This window comes from Balaenoptera physalus (genome assembly GCF_965194825.1).
Source record: "Balaenoptera physalus genome assembly, chromosome: 3".
In the NCBI taxonomy this organism is placed as follows: domain Eukaryota; kingdom Metazoa; phylum Chordata; class Mammalia; order Artiodactyla; family Balaenopteridae; genus Balaenoptera; species Balaenoptera physalus.
In genome coordinates, this window is record NC_138890.1 from 2,505,440 (window position 1) to 2,522,702 (window position 17,263).

Below are 17,263 nucleotides of genomic sequence, written 5' to 3' on the forward strand. Positions count from 1 at the left end.
CTCCGGCCACACTAACTGCGCCGCGGCCTCCGTGCAGCCTGGGAAACACCGTCCTCGTGTCACTCCCGAGTCGCCAACTAGGCCACCGAGGCCCAGAGAGGGTGAGGGAGGCACTGGCGGTGCCCGAGACAGGCCGGTAGGGCGGGCTCACCGTCGAACTCGGGGAAGTAGTCCACCAGGTGGGAATGGAGGATCTTGTCCTCCAGCAGGTCCTTCTTGTTGAGGAAGAGGATGACGGACGAGTTCTGGAACCAGGGGTAGGTGACGATGGTCCGGAACAGCGCTTTGCTCTCCTCCATGCGGTTCTGCGGGGCAGGCAGCAGGTTGGCGGCAGGTTCCCCAAAAGGGCCTGTGGGCACCCCCCTCCCTGGGCCCAGCGAGGGCCTCACCTCGTTGTCCGACTCCACCAGCACTTGGTCGTACTCGCTGAGGGCCACGAGGAACATGATGGACGTCACGTTCTCAAAGCAGTGGATCCACTTCCTCCGCTCGGACCTCTGGCCCCCCACGTCCACCATCCTGCAGGGCGGGGTGCACGGGCTCAGCGTGGGGCTGCAGATGACACTGCCCACCCCCAGCACAGCCGCCTCTGCCAGAGCCACAAGCGACCCCTAAGGCATCAGAGCCACGAGGGCACCCTCAGTCACCTGTCAGAGCCAGCAAAGCCACAGTACCATTAAGCCAGGAGAATACAGCACAAGCAGGGGAGGGGGGACCCGCGAAACAGCCAGGCGCCTGCTTGCCGAGGGAGGGGCCCTGGCCTACAGGGGGCGCCGTGGAGCGTGTGAGGCACAGACCCCGGTGGGGCTGAGCCGGGCGACCTCGGATGTCCCACGTCTGGAAACCCGTCTCCCCTTGTTGAACACCACACGGCATCACCTATGAATCGCAGGAACCCACCCCAGCCACGGCGAGAGCAGGCTGCTTGTCCAGCGGGAGATGTCGGCACACAGATGCTGACACCAGGCGGGGCGGGGGGCGGGGACAGGCTAGGGACGGCGCCCTGAGCATCACGACTGGTGACAGGTCCCCGCTTTCTACTTGTGAGTTTCTTAAGTTTTCTATGACGAGGAAACCCTCTACTTTTGAAGACGATGGCGAGAAAGAACAGCAGCCTGAGAAGGCAAGGGTCCCCAGGCCAGGCCCGTCCACAGCTGCTGGACAGTCAGGCAGCAGAGGCCAATCCGCCTGGCGGGGGTTTCGCAGAAGGTTCTAGCAAGCACAGGCGGATGGCGGACGTGTCAGGGTGACCAAGGGGACGGGAGGGGGGTGAGTGGACACCAGGCCCACGCGGGCCGCCGCAGCCAGTGTGGGGAGCGCCATCGGGCCGACGGCGTCAGGGGCCACAGCCTTTCTGGAGCTGAGTCTCCCCAGTACAGCCGGGTGGGAACCTGGGCCCCCGGGGTGGGGGTGGGGTCAAGTCTCTGCAGGAGGTCCCGTGTGGGACCAGGCTCGGGCCTCACACATCAGGCCAATCGCACTGTCACCGGTGCTGTGTGAGCTCCGATCAAGATGGGGGCACAAGCTCCGTGCCCGGGCGTCTGGCCTGCCCTCTGTAAGCCCTCGACCAGACAAGGGGGAAGGTGGGCGAGGGGTGGGCTGGCCGAGGGACAGTGGTGGCGGAGGCGCAGGGCCACTCTGCAGTTCGGACAGCAGCAGAGCGCACACACAGGCTTGGGGGAGGGGCGGGAAGGGAGGGGAGAGGCATTCTGGACCGAGGGCACAGCAGCTGCGGAAGCCAAGGTAAGACCGTGTGAGGGGACCCCGGGACGTGGGGTCGGGAGGAAGGCCAGTGATAGCCCCGGCCTGTGCCCCACAGGCCTCTGAGGTCCCGGACCCCATCGAGAATCTGACCAAAAAAGAAGGAAACCAAAATGCTGAACTCTCACCAGAAAATGTACCATCAGGCATGTGCGGTGTGATGCCTACAACTCCTGAGGGTCCAAGGGCACCCCGGGGTCTCTGACAGGTGAGAAAGGATGGGGGGCCAGCTGGGGGCACCCAGACTCTCTCCCTCTCCCAGAAGCTTCTGCCTGAGAAGTGCGGGTCCCCGGGGACAGAGGTGGGTCTCGGGTCTCGGGCCAGAGGGCACCTCAAGGCAAACCCAGCAGAATCCCTGAACGCCCCCGGGGCTGGCGCTTCAAGGCAACAGGGCAGGACCTCCACCAGCAGCGCTGTCTCTGGGGCCCCTGGGGTGGGCTCGCCCAGCAGAAGGGACCCCATGCAGTGGCGGGGAGGGAAGGCTCGCAGCCAGAGGAGGAACCCCACCCCGGAGCCTGGGCCTCAGAGCCCTGGGCGAACCGTGTCCCCCAAAGTCAGTCCCCGTGGAACCTGGGGACACAGCCTGATCTGGAAGTGGGGTCACTGCAGATGGCACTAGTTAAGACAGGGTCACTCCAGAGCAGGAGCCCTGAATCCAGTGATCGGTGGTGTCACCATAAAAAGGAAACATGGGCACAGACCCAGGGAGGGGCTGTGTGATGATGGACGCAGAGATGAAGCAAGGCTTTTAAAAGCCAAGGGACGCCGCGGGCTGCAAGCACCGCCAGAGCTGGGAGGGACGGGACAGCTTCCCCTCACGCCCTCAGGAGGACCCAGCCCTGCCGATACCTTGACCTCGGAGCTAGGAGAAGATACATTTCTGTGATTTTAGGCTGCCCATCTGTGGTCATTTGTTACGGCTGCCCTGGGAGACACACTTGGCCTTGCCACCTGGCAGCTCTGGACAAGCTGTGACCTCGCGGGGTGGCGGGGCCCATCCTCGGGGACGGCCCTGAGTCCACTCTGGCCGCATGGCCTTCGGAACTGGGCCGCAGAGGGGCCTGGAGCCACCTTCCCCTGGGGCCCTCAGGCTCCTCCACCGTCCGCCCGGAGCACCCCTGCTCTGGCCTGGGCTCCAGACCACCCGCCCGCCCACCCGCAAGCACCGGCACCCTCCCCCCATCTGGGGCCCATGCGGAGCCCGCACGAGGAGGCTGTCGCCCCCGGGCCGCCTCCATTCAGCCCCGCAAGCGCCACCGGGGCCTGACTCACTCGGAAACCTGGTGACAGCCACGGACAAGGACCCTCTCTCGCTGCCCCACACCGGGGGCTTGGGGCCGGGGCCGGGGGCACAGGTACCTGAAGATGATGTTCTCCAGGTCGAAGGGGTACTCGATGATGCCAGTGGTGGGCACGCGCACTCGCAGCACGTCCTGCTGGGTGGGCAGGTAGCCCGAGGTGGCGATGCGGTCCACATCAGTCAGGTAGCTGCAACACAGCAGGCAGGACCGCTCAAGCCAGCCCACGAGGGGCCTCCCGGCCATCCCAGGTCTCCTGAGCGCTGGGAGGGGCCCAAGCAGCCCAACTACTTGGGACGAGAATGGACAGGGACGAAATGAGGCCGCAGGGAACACCTGGGACAGAACCCCACCCCAGCTCGGAGGGACGGCTGTCCAGGGATGGGGATGGCGCCGGGGTTCCGAAGAGAGGCTGTGGGCTGGAGGGGTGGCTTTTCACAACCAAACCTGTCACTTTGGAATAGTTTTAGAGACACAGAAAAGGGGCAGAGAGACAACAGAAAATCCCCGCAGACACCCGCCTCCCTGTAGGGAAATCGCCCCGTCACGGCTAACGAGGCGCCGTGCAGACCCTCCTCCGCCCAGGCCCGGCCCGGCCCCACTCACTACTTGGCGGAGTCCGAGAGCTGGTACTCCCGCCGGCGGTCGTAGCACTCCTGGATGCCGGGGTCGTTCCACAGGGTCTTGATGGCACTCACATACCGGTGCTCGAAGGTGGTCACCTTCTCCACGTCCACCTCCCGGATCAGGAGCGCGTTGGCCTGTGGGGGGAGGGGCAGGCCCGGGGACGCTCAGCACCAGCACCTGGCAACCAACTCGGAACCACTGACTCCCGTTTTCCATGAACACGCGTCAGAACGACGCAAGGGCGACCAGCAGTGATCGCCCCCCAGTGCCAGGCCCCCAAAGGAAAATGCAGATGGAGGCAGCTCCCGGGAGCAGGGTCCACCCGGCCGCCAGGCACCTTGGACAGAGGACAGAGGAACAAACACCACCGGCTGCCCCCGTGATCCCATGCTGCAGGTGAGGAAACCGAGGCAAATAGAGCCTCTGTGACCTAAGAAGAACCTGCCCCCCGATTCCAAGCACACAGCTCCTGAAACCCTCGGGATCTCTGAAGGCATAGGTCCTCTCGTGTGCAGCCTGGGATGGGGTCTAGGGACCAGAGCAACCCACCAGGAAGGGGAGGCTGAGCTAATCACAACAGTCCAGTGGTCCAATGACTCACGCCCCTGGGACGGAGCCTCCACACAGACCCTGGACCACAGGGCTCGGAGACCCACTGCTAAAGAGCCTCGCTGAGACACACCACCCCAGAGATCCACACACGCGCACGCACACACCTACACACACACACACACACACAACGCCGGGGGCAGAAGGCTCCCAGGAGACCCCTGTCTCTCCTCCAGCCTGCTCCACATGCCTGCACTCGGGATGGTCCCACCCACACAGCTGAGGGACTGGGGAGGGGACACAGCTGGGCAGAACCCCAAACAAGGAACGCGGGGGCCCCAGCCCAGGCTCTGGAACCCACCGGTCGCCTCCCAGGGATGCTCTCCCGCCCCAGCCCCCGCACAACTGCGTCCTTCAGCCCCGCCTCACCCTCCCGGCCTCCCAATCCGGGCCTGGAGAAGCAGACACCAGCCCCAGAAAACCCCCGACTGCGGATGCATGTAGGCCAGGGACCAGATGTCTATTTCTACGGCCACGCTGTCCCTGCTGCTGCAGCAAAAGCCGCCACGGATGACATGTAAGCGAGTGGGCGTGGCCTGTGCCAGCAAAGCTGCACCTACAGAGACAGGCCTTAGTCTGCCAATCCCTGTTCCAGATGCCTCTGGACTTCCACGGTTAAAGTGGGGCCTGGCCTCTGAGGGGCCTCAGCTGCGAGCAATCCTACGAACCAGAGGGTGAGAGGCGCTCCAGCAGGCCCTACATGCTCAGCCCCACAGCCAGGCTGGCCGGGCCCCAGACACAGTGCTGGGCCCTGTAGGGTCCCTGATGACCCGTGAACCTGGCATCAAGGCAGGAAGGCGCCAATATCAGAAATCTGGTTGACTGCCCTTCTTAAGCCTCAAAGTAAACAGATTAATTTAAACCCTATTGGACATACATGGTCCAATACATGGTGCCACGTGCCAGCCCAGGCAAACTGCTGGAGTTGAAAGAGAAGTCCCCGAAAACAGATCCACAAAAGCAAAGCCAAGGGAAGCCGCCGGAGAGAGCCCCCTGGTGCACGGCCAGGGCAACGCCGCCCGGACAGCAGGCAGGCAGCCCTCTGGAAGGCAGATCGAGAGTTACCCTGGACCTCGCACCTCCACTGCTGGGGACGCGCCCGGGAGAAACCAGGACAGGCGTGCAAACAAAAACCTGCACACGAATGTTCCAGCAGCATGTCCGCAGAGCCAGAAGAGTGGAAACAACCATGTGTCTCTCGATGGACAATGGACAATGTGTCCCTCCACACACTGAACATCACTCAGCCACAAAGAGGAGAGAAGCCCTGACACTCGCTGCAACGTGGACAGACCTTGAGACCACGATGCTCAGTGAGAGAAGCCAGACACAGGACACGCAGCGTGTGATTCCACTGATGGGAAACGTCCAGAACAGGCAGATCCACAGAGACAGGGAGTGGGTTCCTGGTTGGCAGGGGCTGGGGGAGGGGTAGGGGAGGTGACTGCCAGTGGGGACGGGGTTTCTTTCTGGAGTGATGAGAATGTTATGGAATTAGAGGCAATGGTTGCACAACTCTGTGAATATGTTAAAAATGAGTGAATTGCATACTTTAAATGGGGAACTTGGTATGTAAATTTTCTCAATAAAGCTGTTACTGAAGAAAATAAGAGAACGTGCCACCACCCGGGGTCACAGAGGGCCTGATACAGTGCGTGCAGTGCCTGGTAGGACGCTGGCCCTCAGAGGGGGCCAGGACCCACTCCGCCAACTGTAGGACGGGGCTGCGAACAGCTGCCAGACGCCCAGCCGTGCCCAGCGCTCCCACCCGGGGCCTCACCTTGTTCTGCTCGTACTTGTAGAGGATCTTCAGGGTCTCCATGGCCCGGATCATGGCCTGCATGGCGGTGAAGATGTTCTGGTACACCAGCTTCGTGAAGCCCCGCTTGTCCTCCTCCGAGTAGCCCGCCCCGTGGATGATGCGCATCTGCTTGATGAACGTGCTCTTCCCGCTCTCGCCCGTGCCTGCAAATGGCCCAGTGAGACCCAGCGGGACCGGACCCACGACCCGAGCCATGGGCTCACCGCGCCCTGCACACGAGAAGCCCCGCCCACGCGGAGTCCCGCCCACGAGGCTCGAGGTGGGGATGCGCCTGGCCAGCCGCTGCTGCCCGGACAACAGGGCGGGCCGCGTCCTCCCACGCACACCCTGTCTACAGGGGGAGCCGAGGCTCGGAGGAGGTCGGGACAACAATGTGGGCAGGTACGGGAGGGGAGCAGCCGCGGCACCTGCGGCAACTCGGGTCTGAATTCAGCTCTGGCCGCAGCCGAGGAACTGGAGGCCGGGAGCAGTGAAGTATCTCCCCCAGATGCCGCCACCCCCTTAACTGGTCACGTGACGAGCTCCCTTGTCCCACACGCCCTCATGTGACAACGTCCCGCCGACCCCCGGCTTCCGATCAGAAAAGCTTTCCTTCAGGGCACAAATTTGGCATCTGCGTCGAGGCCACGCTGGGCCTTCGTAGGGCACCGGGCCGTGCCCCCCACGGTCCCCAGCAGCCCCTGAACCTGTAACTCACCCAACCTCACGCCACCCGGAGACCGAGCGTGACCCTGGCGCTTGAACAGCCCCAAGGCCCACGTCCTTGTCAGCCCAGAGGCCCGGCGGGCGCCCGGGGCCCCTCCCCTCTCTGTCCCAAAGCCCTCCAGGTGTCGGGTGTCAAGGCCCCACCTCAGAGAAGGGCACACGGAGGCTCTGTCTCTGGGATCAAGGGATCAGAGCAGAAACCCCTGAACGGGGCCACGTGGCCGCCGCGTCCTCCTCCGGCGCTAACCTGCGCCGTGTGCCGGCCGGCCAGCCCCACCCGGCACCAGCGCTGTGGCGGGAGGGAGGGCTCCTCTCCTGCTCCAGCCCCGCACCGCCCTGTCACCCTCTAAGCGGCAAACCCGTCTCCCCACTTTTGTTCACCTCCACACGCAGGGACTGCAATTTAGTGGCTTTAATGTGCCCACGAATCTCTGGGATGTTTTCCACGCAGAGGGGGAGCCTGACCCCTCCTGGAGGGCGGGCTGGACTCAGTGCCTCCCTTCCAACCAAAAGAATCTGACCAAGGATGGCCTGTCACATCCAAGACGAGTCACGGGGCTCCCCATCCTCTCTAGGACTTTCACGGGGGCCGGGGGGCAGCACCATGCATGAGGGCCCATGTGGACAGGAGCCACGTGAGGGGCCGCCCTGGAAGCGGCTTCTCCGGCCCAGTCGGGCCTTCAGATAAGGCAGCCCCGGCTAACACGTGCTCTACAACCTCCTAAGGGACCCCGACCCAGAACCCCCAAGACTCCTGACCCTCAGAATCTGCCTGTGTGTTATTTTCAGCTACTAAGTTACAGGGTGGTTTTATTGCACAGCAGGAGAGAACTTCTACAGCCTACGGATGCACGGCCTCAAACCCCTACTTGATAACCAACACTCACCCATGCACTGAAGCCCCCAGGCCCCCTCGTGGGGACTCAGAACCCCCCAGACTCGCCCCAGCCTGCCTGTCAAGGCTCATCCTCCCTACCCTGTCTCGGAGTCACCTGCGTCCCCCACCCGAACGAAGGGGCCTGAGCTGCGTCCTGCCCTGCAGGCCGTCCGGCTCACAGCCACCGGTGCCGTGGGCGCAGGGCAGGCAGCCCCCCTCTGCACTGGGACCCATCACCGCTGCCTTTCGGGGGGTCTCTCTCAGGCATCTGCTGCCCGCCTCCTTGCCCAGGAGCTCCCAGAGAAGACATGGGTTCCGAGCGGCCTGCAGTGACCACACCGTCCTGCAGCAGGAGGCCCTCCGCCCGCGTCTGAGTAACTGACCACGGGTGCCCGAGCCCACCTGGGGAGACAGAGCAGGGGCCTCACTGCAGCTGCCCCTTTCTAGGACCTCCATCAAGGCCCTGGGTTCTTTCACGAATAAAAGAATACGACTCCGGTTGTGTCACCGAGTGGTAACTACCCCGATGCCACCTCCCATCCCACCGCTGCCACAGCATCAACCAGAGGCCAGGCGCCCACTCCCACCACGGCCCCACCCCAGCTCTGAGGCAGAAGGGGCGAGGACCCCATGTGACCCCACACCTCCCCGAGGGGTCCATGCACTCCTCCCTCGTTGCAGGGGGCGGGGTGGGGGAGGGGAGGTGACACACAGGAATGCCGTGCCCTGCGCGGTTTCCTCTGGACCAGGGTCCCCGCAGCACTGCTGACACTGGGGCCGTCCCGGGCACTGTGGGGTGCTGAGCAGCACCCCTGGCCCCGCCCCCTCGATGCCAGGATCCCCTCAGTGTGACACACAGACATCCCCAGACATTGCCCGGTGTCCTCTGGGGGCAGGACCACCCAGGTGAGAACCCCTGTCTTTGACACTATGCTACTGTAAAAAGATACGTGCCCTGCTGGTGTTTGGAAGGGCCTCTCACCGGAAACATCAGACCAGTGGCCACTAAAGCCCGACCCCCTGCAGCCACAGGTCAGCTGAGGTGGAGACGGACAGCCACTCAGGCCCCGGGGCGCTGCCCCTTGTGTCCACCCCCCTGAACTGCAGGACCGGCAAGCGAGCTGCACAAGCGCAAGGGCGCGGGGAGACCCAGAGAGAGCCTGCTGACTTCAGACCACAGCCAGCGTCTCCAAAACGGGTGCGAAAAGGACAGGCAGCCCCCCCAGAGCTCCCCAGAGGCAGCGCAGGGCACCGAGGGTCTCACACACGTGCACGCGCCCGTGCCAACAGCCAGGGGACAGCGGGTGTTCGCGGAGGAGCCGTGATTGCCGGCCAGAGAGTGGCCGATGGACAACGGGGGACGCCCCGGTGCCCAACACAGACGACGCAGCTGGGACACGCCCCGAAAACCAAGAAATGGAAGACGGACCCCTCAGAAGCCGGAAACGCAACTGGCCCTGGAGACGTCGGGGGTCCTGGACGAGGCGCGTGGCCCGAACCCCGCCGGGGGCAGAGAAGCCGCTGCGAAGACAGCACCGTGATCAACTCCAGGAGCAAAAGGCACCAGTGACGGGCCTCACGTGCAATCGTGTCACAAGCCACGTGTCAAGTCCTCACGTGCACCTCTGAAACCACACAACACGCGTGGCACTTAACGTCTCAATAAAGCTGGGGGAGAACGCGGCAAAAGGGACACCCTGGGGACAGTGCAGCCCAGGAGGTGGGACGGTCAGTGACCCTGCCCGGGCCATGCCGCCTTGCCAGGAAGGACAGAGAAAGGAGGGTGTGGAGGTGGCGGCTACAGAGGCCAGGCCCCCAGAGGAAAGCCCCACCAAGCCGCATGTCGAGGGTGGCGTGTCACCTGTGCTCAGGGCCAACAGCGACTGAGTGACAGGTGCCAGTCCCCGCAGGCGCCTCCCAGCAGAGCTGTGGGTGGAAGGCCGGAGCCGCGGGCCCTGGGCTCTGGAACCGGCAGGCCCAGCTGGCCGGAGCTCGGCCACCACTGGCCAGGGAGGGAGGGAGGAAAAGCTCCAGGGGACCCAGAGCCGCCACAGCGTCCTCTCCAGGTGCCCACCCCCTGGCCCAACTCAGCCCACATGCTGCCGGCACCCAGTGCCGGGAGCTGGGACCCGGGCCCCCCAACACGCCCAAGCCAACAGCTACCTGCTCAGAGAAGTCTCGCGGTGCGAGGCCCACCTGGACCTCACGACCAGGCCCATCTGCTGTGGCCGCCGCCCGGGGGTCCCTGGCAGCTCCAGCTCATCCTGCCCGGCCCTCGGTCAGTTCCCCCTGAAGATCCGGTCACGGGGACTTCCCTGATGGAAGACTCCACGCTCCCAATGCAGGGGGCCCAGGTTCGATCCCTGGTCGGGGAACTAGATCCCACATGCATGCCGCAACTAAGAGTTCACATGCCACAACCAAGGGTTTGCATGCCACAACCAAGAGTTCGCATGCCGCAACTAAGAGTTCGCGTGCCACAACTAAGGAGCCCGGGAGCCTCAACTAAGGAGCCCACATGCTGCAACTAAGGAGCCCGCAAGCCGCAACTGAGACCCAGCGCAACCAAATAAATATTTATAAAAAAAAAAACCTTCAACAGCTGCCCACCAGGGAGAAGAGCAAGGCCCCCCTCAAGCAAGACCGTGCGAGATCCCGTGACGGGCCTCGTTCTAGCCACGCACCTGCACAGGTGCAGAGGGCACCTACCGCCACACCCCCTCCCAGCGAGGACACCGAGTGGCCCCAGGTCCTGGCTGCACTCAGACCCTGGGCTCGTGTCTGTGGGTCCCCTGGCCCCCGCTGTCCCCCACAACGCGACCAGCCCAACCTCGCATGAGGACAGCCATGGCACTGTGGCCCGGGGCCGGCGCGCCACACCACTGTTCACGTCGCCCACGCATCGGGCCCTTCCCCTCCCGAAAGCCACCCCAACTCCCTGCACAGAAACGCAAACTCACGTTTTCCAGGAAGGGCCCCAGCGCCCCCCGCACCCCACCTGCTCCTGGCCTGCTGCTCTCGTCTGTCCCTGCTGGGAGCCAGCTCCCCGAGGGCGGGGCTCTGCCAGCAGCCTCACACCCAGCCCCAGCACAGGCCCGGCCCACAGAAGGCACCACACACATTTTTCCCGAATGAACCAAATGAACTCGTCCCCAATCCACAGTCCCGGTTCTGTCACGTGTCCCCCTCAGGTCCTCTGCATCTCCTGTCCTAACTCCAAGAATGGGGGCCCCTGGGGGCACGACCCAGGTGAGGGGTCCTGCCCCTGGGGGCCTGGCAGGGGCCAGACAGCACAGCGGGGCCGGGAGCCTGCAGGACAATCTCTGGGCATGCTCAGTGGCATCACCAGCCGCCCAACGGAGACTAACTGGAGAAGAGGAAGGAGAAGAGCAGCCCCATCCCTGCGACAGAGGGAGAAAGCTGCCGTCTCACCTGCACGGTCGGCCAAGATCTAGGACCGCAGACCGGGAGGAATTAAGTCTGAGCCCGGGCAGCCACTCCTCAAATGTGGGAGAGAAGAGGGGCAGGGAAAGGGCCTGGAGGGCAGGAAGGATGGTGCTGGTCCGACATCATCCCAGTGGGACTCAAGGTGTGCAGCATCCGTGACCCCCGGGGCAAGTGGCCGCGATCTAGCAAGAGAACACTAGCGTCAGAAGCTGAGGTTCAGGGCTGCCACCCGGCCATCCCTAATTCTAGAATGTGGACAGTGAAGCCAGGAACCCCAGGACCACAGGAGGCCCAGGCGAGAGCACTGCCGGGGATCTGGGCTCCTGGAAACAGCCCGGAAATCCAACTCAGTCCCGAGCTGTGTCAACAGGTCCAAGATCAAAGAGGCATGGCGACCTTCTGCTGGGGGACAGAGAAAGTGCAAACCCCTCATGCAGCCAAGGAAGGCAACTGCACGCTCCCCTAACCCCCGCTCATCCATTCATTCAGTGGTACCTCTATCACCCTACCTCCTGCTGGACAAGTAAAGGAGCTGAGGCACAGGGAGGTCAAGCAGCTTCGCTGAGGTCACACAGCCAGTAACTGTCAGACCTCAACAGGCTCAGGTCTTCGGGCTTCACGTCTGTCCGTCTCTCCGTGGTCCACAGTCACCGCCACCCAGGGAAGTGAGCGAATGTGAGAGCACGGGGGGAGCTCTCCTGGGCCAGCCACGGGCCTTTTAGAGATATTGCAGCAGCAGGCGCCAGCCTGGACAGGGGCCAGGAGGGAGGACAACAGGGCGGACCTCGGGACTCATCCCTTCATCTGACCTCCACACCGTGGCCGCTAAGTCAGCAGGTCCAGCGTCCCCTGCCCAGGTGACTCCAGGCGCAGACACTGGTCCCCTGGGCCAGCCCCCCTCTTGTCCCACGTGCCGGGTCCTAGTGCAGCCCCTCCTGAAGCCTAACGCTCAGGAGTCGGGGAGACTGGTATGAGCCCCAGTCCCGCCCAACCCTGCCGTGCAGCCCAGCTGCCCGGCCTGGGGGACGGGAAAGCCCCCACCCACCTGTCGAGGCTCAGCAGAGAGGACCAATGGGGCAGAGACGGGGCGACCCGCCTCTGTGGGGGGGTCTGACCTTCCAGCTCTGGGCCAACCGATGTCCGTAAGCAAACCTCCTTGGCAGGCGCTGGGATCAGATCAGGGAACGAGAGGCTCAGCCCTGAGGGCCAAGCTCCGGACACCCCACCGCAAGACAGGGAGGTCCCCGCTTGGCCGCAGAGGGACTGCCAGCCAGCGCGATACCGTAAATAAAGAAAAGGGCACAGACGGCGCTCCCCAGTTTGACATGCGTCGCCCCCACTGACCCTCCCACAGTCCGGGAGTTGGGGGACGCTCTCCTTCCACAGCAGGGAAACCCGAGGCTCAGGACGCACGGGGACCAAAACCCCACCACGCTCTCCAGCTCGGTCCTGGCGGGACCCACCTCCCAGTGCTGCCCGGGCAGCCTGTCAACCCGGGTAAAGGCCCCCGTAGGGAGAGCAGTGACCACAGGAGGGCACAGTGCCTCGCAGGCGTCGCGGCCTTCCCCCCAACAGCGCTGCAGGCAGGGAGCCGAGGCTGCGCTCGCTCTGGAGCGCCCCCAAGCCCACTCACGAGGCCTCGGGAGGGTGGCAGCTGCGAGCTGTGCCCCTAAGTCCCTGCCTGTCCACGCGTCACAGCAGAGGGCTACCGGCAGTGGCAACAGGCCCCGGAGCAGGGAGCCTCACATCCAGGCGGGATGTGAGGATGTCCTAAGTCGGGGCGCCCGGTCACCCCCATTCCACCTGCTTGAGAGAACTGCGTTCAGTTAGCCAATCAAAGCCACTCAGCAAACATCTCAGGCCCGCAGGGCTCTGTGCTGGGCCGTGGGGTGGCAGGGCCTGGCCTGGAGGGGGGATGTGGTGGGGAAAACGAGGGGGAGACACCTTGGTAGTGACCGGCCAGGTGCCCCACGCCCGGGCTGAGGGCAGAGACTGCGGCCACCCGGGAGCAGGGGGCCGGGGCGCATTGGCACAAACTCCCCAGCCAGCAAGCCTGCGGCCTGGGGCCCGGTTCTGAGAGCAGCTGGAGGTCCGCCAAAAAATAACCCCGCACGCGGGTGCCCCCGAAGCCCGTGCAGATGCCCCAATCCCGTCCACGGACACTGGGCTGACAGGCCCCGCGGCTACTGTCCTGATGGGAGAGGAGCGCCCTATGGGGACCAGAGATGGCCGTTCCCCCTGAGTGCGGCCCAGCTCCGCACACCCGGCCTGGCCCAGCCCAGACCAGACCCGCCCACCCAGGGCTGGACTTTGCCCCCAAGGCCCTCTGAGGCAGAGGGGGGACAAACGGGCTCCCGTCCCTCCTGCCAGGGGTCCCCACTCAGCTCCTTCTGCAGCCGCTCCAAACTCCCAGCCCAGGAGCAGCAGTGACTGAGACCTGTTCTCGGGCCGCAGGGTGAAGGGCTCCACCACGAAAATCAGAAAGCGAAACCTTTTGTGGTTAAACATCCAAGGCTCTCAGGCAGCGACCAGCGCAGCTCAGCCGAGGCCGGGAAGCATCTGTGCACACGGAGTCCGGAGCCCAGGGACACGCCTGGCGAGGCTGTGCTCGGGCCCAAGGGGAGGGAGATTCCCACTGGCCTGGCGCACAGGACACCGAGGGAGAGGGGCTCTGAGAGCAAGCCTGGGCTCCTGCACCTCCAGGGATGGCGCCCACCCTTTCAACGACACAAAATTTCATCTAACTTTTAAGCCCATAAGATTCATCCTGGGGTGGGCCGCTAGGGGTGGCCCGGGGGCCCCAGGCGCTTCCAGCTCTCGGGGTCTGCGGGGAACAGGCAGGGCCACCGCCAGGAGCCACGGCCACGTTCCACTCTCGCCTCCAAGCAGGGCAGGCGCACCCTTCCCGCAGGGGCCACCACACCCCAGGCCGGATTCCGGCCCTTTCCACCGCCCTCGGGGCCGCAGCAGGCAGGACAGGAAGCCTGCGGAACTGACCGCCCTGCTTTATTTAGAAATCCCGGAGCCGCTCAGCTCCCGGAACAGCGCTTCCTGCTGTAGGCCTCGGTTCTCAAGGGGAAACCTGTCCTAAGGAACGGACGAGGGGCCTCCTCGGTGGTTCTCCGCTGAGTGGCAGAAACGCAGGGGCAGGGGACTGCACCTGCACCCAGGAGGGATCACGGGAGGCAGAAGCCGGCGGGCCTGCCCGGGACCCCCACAGGCGCTCCTAACTGAGCCTGGGGGTCCTCTTCCGTAAAGTGGGGACCCCAGTGTATCCCCTGCAGGGACGCTCACTACCCCCATTCCCCACCACAGACGACTGTCAACGAGGACGTGGCCTGGAGTAACAGGACCAACAAAACCGAACACACCTATCACACATGTTCGTAGATGTGTTGCGTGTTGACGGCACACACATATGTGGCTTTGGACCGTAGTAACAAAAGCATTCACCTTTTAAGCACACACAAAACATCTGACAAAACAACCTAACACTGATCACATACTGGCTCTGCAACACGCATTTTACACTGTGTACTGACACGGGGCAAGGGTGATTCTGATAACACAAACGGGGGTGATTCTGCCCCCGGGGGACACTGGGCCACGCCTGGGGATGTCTGTGGTTCTCATGACTGGGGGTGCACCCGGCATGGAGTGGGCGGGGCAGGGATGTTGCTCGGCACCCCCCGGCCCCCAGCATGTCCCCTGGGCCTCAGCCTGGCATTCATAGCTGCCCTCCTGGTGTCATAAACCTTCACCTTGGACCCACAAGCTCTCGTCTTCCTATCTGCCCCCATGCCTAGGACTTAACAGCTTCCCAGGGGGGTGCAGACTCCCTGTCCTGCAAGCCGGCAGGGGGAGGGGTGGGACCTCAGACCCAGGTGCTCCTGCAGCCAACAGCCAGCACCCATGGCTGAGCGCTGGACACATCCAGATCCCCTGCGAGGCTCCTCAGCCCCGGCCCAGGGAGACCAGAGACACACAACAAGGCTGCAGGAGCACAGGCCACCGACCTGTACCCCTGAACCCCACGTCAATCTGGAGCCTGGGTGCGCACAGGGCAGGCAGCAGGGGCGTGCAGAGGTTCGTGCAGCCCCCAGCCCCCAGGCAAGGCCGACTGTCTGGTAACATTAACATGCTGGTAACTTCTCAACCCCCCTCTGAAAATAAAGTCTACCTCTGTTGGCGAAAGGCAGCCAGGGCCATGCTGTCCTCCCAGGTGCCACTGGGACCCCACTGCAAGTTTCCTCCAAACTTTACCGTTACTCTCTGCCTGTCTTTTCTGCAAAGATGGCCCGTTTTATAGCCTTTAGGTAAAGTGGAATGTTTGGAAAAAAAACAGGGAAGGTATTTTAATCAAAGGGAGGACCCAGAGGGTCCCCACAGGTGGGAGAAGCGAGGCAGTCCCTCCAAGACCCACGGCCTCCAGCGACTCGCTGCCTCCGACCCGGCACCGTCCTGCAGGACCCCTCGGTGGCAGACCCCTCCTCCACCGGGGGCCCATCACAGCAGCATTTCCAACCTTCCCCGCAGTGCAGGAATGCAGCAGAGCTCCGGAGAAGGCAGGGCAAGGGCTTCGCTTGTGTAAACGACCTTCTTGCCTTTGACTGCAGAGGTAAGTCCTCCAACAGCCCTTATTTGGGGTGACAACAGCTTGCCGACTGCTGGGCCGACTGGCTCCGTGCAACAGGTGCGCAGTGGGGGAAACGGAGACTTGGACAGGAATCCTCTCCAGGAAGGGGAAGAGGACCCGGGAGACCCGGCTCCCGCTAGGACGTAAGGAGAGGGGCCGCAAAGAGACGGTTGCTCCGTCAAGGCTCCACCCGCCCCGGCCCCAAGAAGAGAGGAAAGGCTGTCTTCTTCCCCACGGACTGCACTCCACTGGGGAGGGACATGGGTTTTCCAACTGGCCTCAGGGAACGGGGGCTGGAGGGGGACAGGCCCAGCCTGCAGGGAACAGGGCTCCACCTGGTGGGAAAAGTAGAGAAGGGATGCCAGAAGGCAAGGGGCGCGTCTTGTGGATTACATCGCAAAGGTCTGGCCCTGAATGGATGCTGGGGGCAGCGAGGGGACACACCTGTTGGTGTGTGTGTTGGGGGCAGGGATGGAGGACCAGCCCTGTGCAGGGAGGAGGCTTGTCTCCTGAGAAGGGGCAGAGGGCAGACCCTCGAGGGTTCTGGGGGCCCGAACGGGACAGCAGAAGCAGAAGCTGGCCCTGCAGGGATCAGGGGCTGGGCAGCAGAGGCACGGACTGATCCCAAAGGGTCCTGGGGACCCCGCCTGGACAGCAGAGACAGGGGCTGATCCTGAAGGAAACTGGGGCCTGATCTGGACAGTTGAGGCAGGCACTGACCCTGTAGGGGCTGGTGACCTGCCACAGCCAGCACAGGCGCGGGCAGATCCCGAGGGTCTGGGGCGCTGATGTGGACAGCAGAGGCAGGGCCTGGCCCCTCTGATGTCAGGGACTCAACCTAGACAGCACAGGCTGCAGAGATTGGGTGGCCCAGAGGTGGACAGCACAGGTAGGCAAGGGCTGACCCCGCGGGGGTCGAGCCCGCTCTGGACAGCACGCAGGGCCATGGCCAGCACGCAGGGCCGCCCCGCCCGCCCGCCCGGCACGCGCACCGCCGGCCCGAACCCCGCAGGCCCGGCCCCACTCACCGAGCAGCAGTAGCTTGAGCTCGCGCCGGGCGTCGCGCTTGTCCCGCCGCAGCTGTTTCTCGATCTCGGCGTTGATCCGCTTGGACTCCTTCACCTCATCGCTCAGGCAACACGCCATCATGGACTCCAGAGTCATCGTCCCGGCCCCGGCCCCGGCCCCGGCCGCCCGCCGGCCGCCCCCGCCGCCGCCCCCCGGCCGGCCCGGCCCTGGCCCCGAGCCGCCCCGGCCGCGCCCGCCCGGCCCTCGGCGCTCGGCCCCTGGGCCGGCGGTCCGCCTCGGCCGCCTGCAAGCGCCGGTCCCGTTCAGCCGCTGGTCCCTCCCGACCGCCCGCCACCCGCGCCGCCACAACCGCCGCCGCCGCCGCCGCAGCCGCCGCCAACCGCAGCCGCCGCGACCGAGCGACAGCGCCTCACAACCTAACTCGCGCGCGGACAGCGCCGACGGGCGGGCGG

At 64.4% G+C, this 17,263-nt stretch overlaps 1 protein-coding gene across 1 annotated transcript in view; it reads right to left on the reverse strand.

Annotated features, from left to right (window-relative positions):
* Window positions 1-16,998, reverse strand: part of GNA11 (G protein subunit alpha 11) — a 19,711-nt gene extending 2,713 nt beyond the window's left edge. Inside the window, exons 1-6 of the mRNA XM_082456997.1 lie at window positions 16,811-16,998; window positions 6,076-6,260; window positions 3,666-3,820; window positions 3,121-3,249; window positions 390-519; window positions 152-305 (exon numbers count right to left, since the gene is read on the reverse strand). Coding sequence (XP_082313123.1) covers window positions 152-305; window positions 390-519; window positions 3,121-3,249; window positions 3,666-3,820; window positions 6,076-6,260; window positions 16,811-16,946 — 889 coding nt within the window. The 5' untranslated portion in view covers window positions 16,947-16,998. The remainder of the gene's footprint in view (window positions 1-151; window positions 306-389; window positions 520-3,120; window positions 3,250-3,665; window positions 3,821-6,075; window positions 6,261-16,810) is intronic.
* Between the last annotated feature and the right edge of the window lie 265 nt (window positions 16,999-17,263).